General features: G+C 40.6%; 1 protein-coding gene across 8 annotated transcripts in view; it reads left to right on the top strand.

The window, feature by feature from the left end:
• Nucleotides 1–12,006, top strand: part of NVL (nuclear VCP like) — a 167,025-nt gene that overhangs the window by 124,514 nt on the left and 30,505 nt on the right. For all 8 annotated transcript variants that reach the window (XM_058275271.2, XM_071207756.1, XM_058275279.2 and 5 more), the window contains one exon: nucleotides 7,190–7,296. In XM_058275271.2, the coding sequence (XP_058131254.1) occupies nucleotides 7,190–7,296 (107 nt within the window). The remainder of the gene's footprint in view (nucleotides 1–7,189; nucleotides 7,297–12,006) is intronic.

The following is a 12,006-nucleotide window of genomic DNA, read 5'->3' as shown; positions in this document are numbered from 1 at the left end:
CACTGAAATAAAAAGGACTGTAGCGGAGCAGATGTAGCTCAGTGGTTAAGTGCCTGCTTCCCATGTATGAGGTCCCAGGTTCAATCCCTGGTACCTCCTTTTAAAAAAAGACTGTAAGAGGATACTAGGAACAACTGTATGCGGATAAATTAGCCTAAATGAAACAGATACTTAGAAACTACTTACATTGTTTAAAGAAGAAATAGAAAATAACAAACCAATTACTAGTAAAGAGATTGATAGTAATCAAAAACCTCCCAACAAAGAAAATCCCAGGACCAAGTGGCCTCACAGGGATATATATTTTTTTTCTACAAGGTACCATAGATTGAACTGGGATCTTGTACACGCAAAGCAAGCACTCAACCACTGAGCTACACCTGCACTGTGTCAGAGGGGAATATTACCAAGCATTCCAAGAACTCTTAACTCTAAATCTGCTCAAACGCTTCTGAGAAATTGAAAAGGGAGCCTTCCCTAACTCATTCTATAAAGCCAACATCACCCTCATACCAAAACCAGATAAAGATACTTCAAGAAGGGAAAACTACAGTCCAATATCTCTTGTGATATACATGCAAAAATCCTCAACAACATACGAGCAAACTATACCCAACAGCATGTTAAAAGAATCACCCACCATGATCAAAGAGGGATTTATCCCAGTTACATAAGGGTGGTTGATATAAGAAAATCAAATAATATAATACACCACATTAACAGAGTGAAGGAATGAAGGCACTTGATCATCTCGGTTGAAGAAAAGGCGTTTAACAAAATCCAGAATCCCTTCATGATAAAAACAAACAAAAAAACAACTTAAAACACTAGGAATAGAAGGAAACTTCCTCAACTTGATAAAGGACATATATGAGAAGCCCACAACTAACATCATACTCACTGATGAAAGACTTAAAGCTTTCCTTCTAAGATCAAGAACAAGACAAGGATGCCCTCTGTCCCCACTGTTACTCAGCATTATACCGGAACGTCTTACCAGAGCAATTAGACAAGAAAAAGAAAAGGCCTACAGATTGTAAAACTTTACCTGTTAGCAAATGATATGATCCTATATACAAAATCCTGACAAATTCATAACAGAGCTCCTAGAGTTAATAAGTGAATTCACCAAAGTGGCAGGGTACTAGATCAACATCCAAAATCAGTATATTTGTATATACAAGCAATGAATAATTAGAACAAGAAATCAAGAAAAATTTCACAGTGGCAACTAAAAGAATCAAATATCTAGGAATAAATGTAACCAAGGATGTAAAAAACTTGTACACAGAAAACTGTAAAACATTGCTAAAAGAACTCAAAGACCTAAATAAATGGAAGGACATTCCATGTTCATGGATAGGAAAAATAAATATTAAGATGTCAGAACTATACTGTATGATTACATTATTATGAACCAAATATATTGTGTAATAGGTATGATTCAAAAAATATTTATATGTGTCTAGTACATTTAACCGAGAAATGTAAATTTTTATTTTTAAAAAATGTTAATACTACCACCCAAAGAAATTTTTATATATTGGTGCAGTCCCAATCAAAATTCCAGTAGCCTTCTTTGCAGAAATAGAAAGCAGTCATCAAATTTATGTGGAAGGATTAGGGACTCAAGATTCCTAAAGCCACTTTGAAAAAGAAGAGTAAAGTTGGAAGACTCACACTTCCAAGCTTAAAATTTATTATAGAGGAGCACATGTGGCTCAGTAGTTGAGCACCTGCTTCCCATGTGCAAGGTCCTTGGCTCACTCCCCAGTACCTCCTTCAAAAAAAACAAACTTTTTACAAAGTCAACAGTAATTAAAGCAGTATGGTCCTAGTACAAGGACAGATGTAGACCAGTGGACTACAACTGCGAGCTCAGAAATCAATGCTCACATTTATGGCCAACTGATTTTTTTTTTTTTTTTTAAGATTTATTTCTCTCTCTCCTCCCCCCCCTGCCCATTGTCCACTCTCTGTGTCCTTTCACTGTGTGTTCTTCTGTGTCTGCTTGCATTCTTGCAGGAGGTACCAGGAATCTGTGTCTCTTTTTGTTGCATCATCTTGCCGATCAGCTCTCCGTGTGTGCGGCGCCACTCCTGGGCGGGCTGCACTTTTTTCGCGTGGGGCGGCTGTCCTTCGGGGCACACTCCTTGCGCGTGGGGCTCCCCAACGCGGGTGACACCCCTGCGTGGCACGGCACTCCTTGTGCGCAGCAGCACTGCATGTGGGCCAGCTCCACACGGGTCAGGAGGCCCTGGGTTTGAACCCTGGACCCTCCATATAGTGGACGCCCTATCACTTGAGCCACAACCACATCCTGCCAAATGATTTTTGACAAGGTGCCAGAGACCGACCAATTGTGAAAGAATAGTCTTTTCTACAAATGGTGCTAGGAAAACTGAATCTCCATTTGCAAAAAAAAAGAAAGAGAACCTCTACCTCACTCTATATACCAAAATCAAAGTGGATCAAAGACCTTAATATAAAGAGCTAGGATTATAAAACTCCTCAGAGGAAACCTAGGTCAGCACTTTCAGGACCTTGTGCTGGGTAATGGTCTCTTGGATTTTGCATCCAAAGCACAAGGAACAAGAACAAAAAAGAAATAAATGGGACATCATCAAAATTAAAAACTTTTGTTCCTCAAAGAACATTACCATGAAAGTAAAATGACAACCTACACAATAAGAGAAAATATTTGGGAACATATCCAATAAAGGTTTAATATCCAGAATATTTAAAGAAATCCCTCCACTTAATAGCAAAAGGACAAGCAACCCAATTAAGAAATGGGGAAGGACTTGAACAGACATCCCTCCAAAGAAGATATATAAATGACTAGAAAGCACATGAAAAGATGATTAACGTCGTTAGCCATCAGGTAAATACAAATCAGAACATCAGTGAGATAGTATTTTACCCCCATGAGAACAGCTGCTATTAAAAAAAGAGAGAGAAAATAAGTGTTTGAGAGGATGCAGAGAAATAGGAACGCTCATGTGTTTCTGGTGACAGTGTAAAATGGCGCTGCCACTGTGGAAGACAGGTTTTCGTTTCCTCAGAAAAGTAAATACAGAACTTCCCTGTGACCCGGCAATCCCACTGTAAGGCGGATACCCAAAGGAATTGAAAGCCGGGAGTCAGACAGCTATTTTCCCACCTGTGTTCATAGCGGCATTGTTCACAGTGGCCAGGAAGGTGGAAGCAGCCCCAGTGTTCATCAGCTGATGAATGGATAAATAACATGTGGTATATACGTACAATGGAGTATTATTCAGCCTTAAAAAGGAGTGAAGTTGGAGTACATTTTGTTGAGTGAGGTAAGCCAGACACAAAAAGATAAATATTGTATGATCTCACTGATTTGAATCAGTTAGAATAAGCAGACTCATAAGTCAGAATCCAGATTATAGATGGTGTGGGGCTAGACAAAGGGCACTTGAGGCTTAAAATATGCAGGACTCTTATTGGGAATCATGGAAATGTTTTGGTAATGGACAGTGGTGATGGTAGCACAACATTGTGAATGCAATTAAGAGCACTGAAATAAATATCTGAATATGTTTAAAGGGGGAGTTGTTGGATTGTATATATGGTTACAGAATAAAATTTTTTTAAAAATCCATGGCACTACACTACACAGTGAACCCTAAGTTAAACAATAGAGTTTAATGGTACAGCTATAAAAATGTGCTCTCATCATTTGTAACAAATGTTCCACACCAGTGCATGTTGTTGGTGGGATGGTATATGGGAATCCTGTATTTTATTCTGTAAACACACAACTTATCTTTTAAAAAATAGTAATTGTGTTGGGTGAAAGAAGGTAAGAGAGTACATTCTATATGATTCTGTTTATATATAACTTTAGAAAATACAAACTGATTTACAGTGAGAGAAAGCAGGTTGACAACTGTCTGGGGATGAGAGGAGTAGAGGACAGGAGAAATGAAAGTAGCCTGGGGAAACTTCTGGGAGTGATGGGTATGTTTGACTATCTTATTCATAGTCATAGTTTCATGAATGTATTCAAGTTGCATCTGGATACTTTTAGGTACAGATTTTGGATGTCAGTTATTCCTCATTAAAGTTGTTTAGAATTTTTTTAAGTTCCCAAAGAAAAGAAATTGAGACATACTTTAAGAATAATGTATTATATTCTCTCATTAGCTATGAAGGGAATTAGCTTATTATTCAAAATTAAAAGCATAACCAAAGAACCAAAACTTATTGAGAATGTGCTTTACATATAAACTCTTCTATTTAGTCTTTACAACATACTTATTTATTTGGTATTGCTATTTGTGTTTGACAGTTGGGGACAATGAAGTAGAGGTTTTAAGAAACTTTCTCTTGGTCACATTGCTAGTAAATTGTAGGATTATATATAAATGCAGATACTGTGTTTCCCATATTCTTTCCTGATACCACTTGGGAAGATGAAGTAGTAAAGTTAGTGCCAAAAGTGAGTGACCTCGAAGTGCCTTCTGTTTTCCTAGCCCTGTACCCCCTCAGAGCGTAGGGCAGTCTGTGGCTTCAGGGATGTTACTATCTTTTGGATAATGAAGGGTTTAGAAATTAGAAAACAATCACAGCATGTATAATAGAGTGAATAATATATTCAGGTGTATCATTTAGATAAGACTGGATTTTGCTGAGGTAGAAAGAACTTGATTAAGCTTGTCAAGGTATCAAGAAAAAGCAGGCACTTGTGTCTTAAGCAGATAGATAGTAGAATTTGAATAACAGGACCGGTTGCATTTGTTTCTGCCTATTCTGCATCATCCTCTTATCGTCATTTTCTCTCAGAAATTTCCTCATATTTTTCAGATAGTTGAAAAGGAAATTAGGATCTTTCATTCTTCTTGATATTACAGATAGAATCATTTACCTGTCTAGAGTTACTTATTTGTGCAGTGCATTTTGTAGTTACATGCTGAAATATCATGGTAATTTTTAAATCTTTAATATGAAATATCAAAGTTAATCACATTGGTTAAAATATCGAGGGTGTGACTGTAGTAACTACATAATTTTCAGTTAAAAGGTGAAAAAGTGAGTAAGAACTTAGGGGGAAGCGGATTTGGCTCAACGGATAGAGCATTCGCCTACCTCGTGGGAGGTCCAGGGTTCAAACCCAGGGCCTCCTGACCCGTGTGGAGCTGGCCCACACTCAGTGCTGATGTGCACAAGGAGTGCCTACCACTCAGGGATGTCCCCCACATAGGGGAGCCCCATGCGCAAGGAGTGCGCCCCGTAAGGAGAGCCGCCCAGCGCAAAAAAAGTGCAGCCTGCCCAGGGTGGCACTGCACACACAGAGAGCTGACGCAGCAAGATGACGCAACAAAGAGAAACACAGATTCCCGGCGCAACTGACAAGAATACAAGCGGACACAGAAGAACACACAGTGAATGGACACAGAGAGCAGACAACTGGTGGGGGGGGGGGGAGGGGAGAGAAGTAAATAAAAATCTTAAAAAAATAAAATAAAAAGTAAAAAGTTAGGGAACAATTTTGATTGTCCTTTTATTATTACTTTTTTGTATTAAATAACCAATGCTGTTTTTTATATATACTCTGTAGTTTATATTTTACTTCTGAATTAATTTAAATTAAGAAAACTGTGTATTAGTTAAATTTATCATTTTGAATAATTGAACCTAATAAATAGACTGTTGAAATTTAAGCTAATAAACATATTAAAATGGAGTTGAGTAACATTTAATTACACCATATATTTCACTGAGAAGTTGTATTTGATATACTTTCTTTCTTTGCAGCACTGCCCCACCATCACCTGCACTTTCCCTGACCCTTGGTGTGTTTTGTTTGTTACCCTTTCCCTCCCAATTTTGAGAAATAAAAAATCTGTTAAACAGTTAAATTGATTTACTTGTTGATTTGGTGGTGATAGCGCTACAACCACTGAAACATCCCCTTTTTTCCCCTTTTCACCGTCTGAGAATCCTGTTTGTGCTGATAAGCTGTTACTGTTGTCAGTGTCCCTCCCTGAGTAGGTATATGGCATTGTTCAAGGCAGCAATTCTCAAAGTGTGGTCCACAGACTCCTGGGAGTCCTGGAAACATTTTCAGGGGATCTGTGTCAAAACTGTTTTCATAATACTCTTTCACTGTGTGAACATTACAAAAATGTAAAGTACCACTAATTGTTTTACAAAAGTTATTTTCCATAGAAAGGGGTTCCTTGTGTTAATGTGAAATATGTTTAATTTTTGTCATTTTTAAATGTGGTAGTAAGTATTTTTACATTTTCTGTGTTAATTTCTGATTATGGTAGAGACCACCCACATCAACCAAAACTCTCGGGGTCCTCAATAATTTTTAAGACTGCAAAGGGATCCTGAGACCAGAATGTTTGAGAACCTCTGCCCTCTAGTCAGATGATGAGCCTGATGGACAGTGCATCATGCAATATAGAAAGCGTCTCACAATAATCTTTTTTCCTTATTTTCAAGTTTATATTATATCCTAGCATCCCAAGAGAATTTTAACAATGTGTTGAACTTTGAGAATTTCATTGAGTTGGAATTCATGGAATAAGCCTTTCATAGACTCAGAATTTCTGCTGAAAAAGGACTTCCTCTTTGGAAGAATAAATTAGTGGTTAAGTCTTAATATGTGTATTTGAAAACATGAATGTCATTATAGGTATATCTTGTATCTAAAAAGTATTGTGAGCTATAAGAAGTCTCTCTTGCATGGTTGAGGATCTGTTGGAAACAAATAGGTTTAAACATATAGTCACTTCCATCTTTTATGGTAATTAATTTTTTTTACCCCCCCTCCCCATGGCTTTTTGTATGCTGTCTGCTCTCTGTGTCCATTCTCTGTGTGTTCTTCTGTATTTATTTTTTTCCCGTCCCCCTTTGTGGCTTGCTTGCTGTCTGCTCTCTGTGTCCACATGCTGTGCGCTCTTCTGTATTTTTTGCTTGTCTCCTTTTTTTGTTGCATCACCTTGCTGAGTCGGCTCTCTGCTGCAATTGCGGGCCAGGCGGCTCTCCGCAGCGCAGGCGAGCCTGCCTTCACAAGGAGACCCCGGGACACGAACCAGGGCCTCCCATATGGTAGACGGGAGCCCGACTGATGAAGCCACAGCCGCTTCCCTCATGTTAATTAATTTTTAAATGTTCTATTTATTTAAACTTTTCTTCCCTTTCAACCCAGATATTATTGACCCTGCAATTCTACGCCCAGGCCGGCTGGATAAAACACTCTTTGTGGGTCTGCCACCCCCTGCAGATCGTCTTGCCATCTTAAAAACTATCACAAAAGTGAGTAACAAATGATATATTTTGGGTATGTTTCCCTTGTTTTAGATAAAGATGATTGAAACAGGTAGTAATTTAGAGTGGCTAATTACTTTCTTTTCTATAGCTCTAGTTGATATCCCCCAAAGGTGAAGATGAATTGTTCATTTTTTTCTTTTTTAAAACTTTTTATTTCATAACACATGTACAACTCAAAATTTCCCATTTTAACCACTTTCAGATGTACAAATTCAGTGGTATTATTCACTACATCTGCAATCACCAACATCCATTACCCCATCTTTTTTATTGCCTCAAATAGAAATTCTTCCCCACTGAGCAACAATTCTCCCTCCTCCTTCCCCATTCACCCCCAGCCCCTGGAGCTCTATATTTACTGTCGTATCTATGAAATTTGCTTATTCTAGGTATTTCATATTGAACCGGTAAATGTTTCTTCTAACAGATATTATATCCTAAAATATTACTCTATCCATTTTTAAAAAAAGGATTAGAAAAGCTAGTAAGTAGCCTGTTATTTATGTAAGTACACATTTCATTTTAGAAGGCATCAATTTAATATCTGCTATGAAAATGAGGTAATTAGCATTCTTGTACTTCCCTTATTACAATGCAGTTTTTATTCTTTTTTTTTTAATATTTATTTATTATTATTTTTTTAAATTACATTAAAAAATATATATGAGGTCCCATTCAACCCCACCGCCCCCGCCCCCCACTCCCCCCACAGCAACACTCTCTCCCATCATCGTGATACATCCATTGCACCTGGTAAGTTCATCTCTGAGCATCACTGCACCCCATAGTCAATGGTCCACATCATAGCCCAGACTCTCTCACGTTCCATCCAGTGGGCCCTGGGGGGATCTACAGTGTCCCGTAATTGTCCGTGAAGCACTATCCAGGACAACTCCACGTCCCGAAAACGCCTCCACATCTCATCTCTTCCTCCCGTTCCCCACACCCAGCAGCCCCCATGGCTACCGTTCCCACACCCATTCCACATTTTCTCTGTGGACATTGGATTGGTTGTGTCCATTGCACACCTATGTCAAGTGAGGGCTTAGATTGCACATGGGTACTGGATGCACTCTTCCCGCTTCTAGTTGTAGACACACTAGGCTCCATGTTGTGGTGGTTGACCTTCTTCAACTCCATGTTAGCTGAGTGGAGTAAGTCCAATAAGTCAAAGTGTAGGAGCTGAAGTCTGTTGAGGCTCTGGGCCTGGGTGTCATATTATCAGTCCAGAGATTCAAATCCCCTACATATATCTTAAACCCAGCACCAACTACAATTCCAATAAAGTAGCATGCAAGTCTTGTGAAAAGAGATCCCCTCTGAGTCCATTTCCATCACGCAGAAACACCAGCTCCAAAGAAGGGCCATCTGTCATGGCAGTGAACCCCTTCTGCCATGACCATAGAACCCGTGGGTCTCTTTATCCCTCAAAAGAACCAATACCTGGGGTTGTATCTACCTTATCTGTCTCTTAGACTCTGTTCAGTTGTACATAGGGCTATTCCTTCTGACAACCTCCAGACTCTTTTTTAGAGACTCACAGCCTTATAATCTCATTTCTCCTTTCCATTTCCCCCTTACATTAGGTCAAACCGCTTCCCGAAGTCATGTTATTATATGTAGACAGGTATATTCTGCTGTTCCGCATTGAATCTTTGATTCAAGGTCATTTTCTAGTTGCTTCTTCAGCTGGTATGTGGTAGTGATCCCTCGGTGCCAGGGAGGCTCATCCCCGGGTGTCGTGTCCCACGCTGGGGGGACAGTTTTTATTCTTTATCCAGTTTTGTCACATTTCAATTCGGTTCTACAGTCATACTCTTAGTTGCATATTTATATGGAAAGAGTACTTAAAACCAGCACTTTTGCCATAGCTGTAATATTTTTGAGTTCTTTATTTTCATGCATCTTGGGTTGGCTGTTCATTCCAGCTTTTCATAGTTTATTCAGCTGTATTCCTTAAGTTCCTTTCATCATTGAGAATGTCAGCCTCAATGACAGTGTAGCTCAGGATACTTTTTCCTTGGCCACACACTTTCGCTTTGGTCTTTATAGAAATTGCAACGTATGTTTTCGATATTGAATGTGTCTGTAAAGAAAGATGTCTGAGGCCAATCTGACTTTTCTTTTCCCCTTGGTAGATGACTTGCTTTTTCTTTCCATCTCTATAGTTAACTCCATCCATCCCTTCTCTTTGTTCAAATAATTTAGAGTGGACCAGTTCTCCCATCCCCCTTCTCACTTTACCTGGAAGTTATATTTCTACCCTTCACACATTTCAATTTGAGATCTGGTTCTTTGTTTCTGTCCACATTTCAGGACGCTAAGCTGATGTGTTAACCCTTGTTGACACAGAAGGCTCGAGCTTTTTCTCTTCTGAGAGGCAGTCTATGAAATGCCTTATACCTGGGTCTGCTCTCTCCATCTTGAGTGGCTCCCACGCCCCTGGGCTTGTGTCCTGGATGATAGCACATCTTCTCAGTTCTTCCTGGTTCTGCTGAAATCCTTGGATAGTATACCTGAAGGGTCTTCTGTAACTTTCCTAGGGATATGTCCTCACGCTGCTTCTCTCCAGATTGGAATGTTAGTGGGCAGTCACAAGACTTGATCAACTCCCCTTGTTTCCTCAGTGCTTCTTCCCTGCAGGAGCCTTAGTCACTAGCCACTCCAAAACTTTCTCTTAGCTTGGCACTTTTCAGAGGTCACGATATGAAATTTCACCCCCTTTTTATTTGATTGCTATTGGTAAATTGCTTTTTAACTTTTGACCTCTTTTAATACTTTCCTTTTTTTTTCAGATTTATTTATTTATTTAACTCCCCCCCTCCCCTGGTTGTCTGTTCTCTGTGTCTATTTGCTGCGTCTTGTTTCTTTGTCCGCTTCTGTTGTCGTCAGAGGCACGGGAAGTGTGGGCGGCGCCATTCCAGGGCAGGCTGCTCTTTCTTTTCATGCTGGGCGGCTCTCCTTATGGGGCGCACTCCTTGCGCGTGGGGCTCCCCTATGCGGGGGACACCCCTACGCGGGGGACACCCCTGCGTGGCAGGGCACTCCTTGTGCGCATCAGCACTGCGCATGGGCCAGCTCCACATGGGTCAAGGAGGCCCGGGGTTTGAACCGCGGACCTCCCGTGTGGTAGACGGACGCCCTAACCACTGGGCCAAGTCCATTTCCCTGTAATACTTTCTTTTGATGTAGATAAAGGGAGATTCTTTGAGCCTCCTTCACTGGGCTGTCATTACTCAGACCTACCTATAACAAATTCAAAACTCCTAAAAGGGGGATGGATGGCGAGGCTACCTGCAGGCCCCTCCCCAGGGCTCTACGCATTGGAGGCGCAGAAGAGAAATATCGGAATGTTCGTTTCATGTTAATTATCTTGGTTAATGTTTATTGAGAGCCTAATAATTTTTTAAAAATTTATTTCCCCCCATGTGACTTTCTTCCTGTCTGTTCTCTGTGTCCATTCACTGCACATTGTTCTGTGTTTGCTTCTCTACCTTTGCTGCGTCATCTTGCTGCGCCAGCTTTCTGCAGGCACAAGCCATCAGCTCTCTGCAGGCACCGGCCGTCAGCTTTCTGAAGGTACGGCCAGCCTGCCTTCACAAGGAGGCCCCGGGATGCGAACCCAGGGCCTCCCATATGGTAGACGGGAGCCCAGTCAATTGATCCACAGCTGCTTCCAAAGAAGTTTTAGATTACAGAAAACTTACATTGAAAATATAGGGGATTCCCATGTAACCCTCCTTCTCCCCCTCTCACATTTTCCCTTATTAATAACATCTTTAGTTAGTGTGGTACATTTGTTACAATTAATGAACAAACATTGAAACATTGCTACTAACCATGGTGTATAGTTTACATTATGGTTTATACTTAGTACGGTACAATTTTATAGGCTTTTTATAATGGTCTGTATCCATCATTGCAATATCATGCAGAATCACTCCAATGTTCCCAAAATGCCCCACATTGTATCTCTTCTTTCCTCTCCCTCCTCTCAGAACCTCTGGTGACAACTGTCTTTATATTGGTGTTACAACTTCTCCCTTTGCTATAACAACGTCTACTTTGGTCCATGGTTGCATCCCCATATTGTGTTTGTTCTTTATTCAATCTTAACGGATTGTGGGACGGTCATACCCACTCTGCTTCTGATTGAGAGGGGGCTTAGATCCCATGGGGCAGGTGGATGGAACTGTCTTGCTCGCAGTCATAGATACTCTCTGTTTTGGGGACAACCATCATCCTTTTGTTGGTTGTCCTGGGTGACTCCAGTGAACGGAGAGGAGGTGTTGGCTGCAGCTCTGCTGAGATTCAGGGCTCAACTGGAAAGGAACAGATCAAAGATTTAAGTCTCTGGACATGTATTTAATGGGTATGGTGCTAATCATAGGTTCAAATAAAAGGGGCAGAAGAACCAGGTATAGAGAAATCCTAAATGAGTCTAACTCTGTTACGTTGGGGAGATACGTTAACAGACATTCCAAGGTAAGACCCCCCAGTGAGGTGTCGATTTCCCGGCGCTGTCTGCCCTGACTGCAGTGTCCTGATGTCTCTGGAGCCCTCAGGAGCCCCAGCTTGAGGCAGGCAGTGAGCTCCTCCCGAGACATGCGTAAGGGCAGCCTTGGGATGACCGGCTCACTCGGGAATCTCTCAGCTATAAAAACGCAGTTGTGTTTAATTCCTCCTCCGTTTGGT

The sequence above is a fragment of the Dasypus novemcinctus genome, chromosome 13 (assembly GCF_030445035.2).
Source record: "Dasypus novemcinctus isolate mDasNov1 chromosome 13, mDasNov1.1.hap2, whole genome shotgun sequence".
In the NCBI taxonomy this organism is placed as follows: domain Eukaryota; kingdom Metazoa; phylum Chordata; class Mammalia; order Cingulata; family Dasypodidae; genus Dasypus; species Dasypus novemcinctus.
The sequence above is the reverse complement of the archived record's forward strand: the minus strand, read 5'-3'. Positions and strand labels throughout refer to the sequence as shown.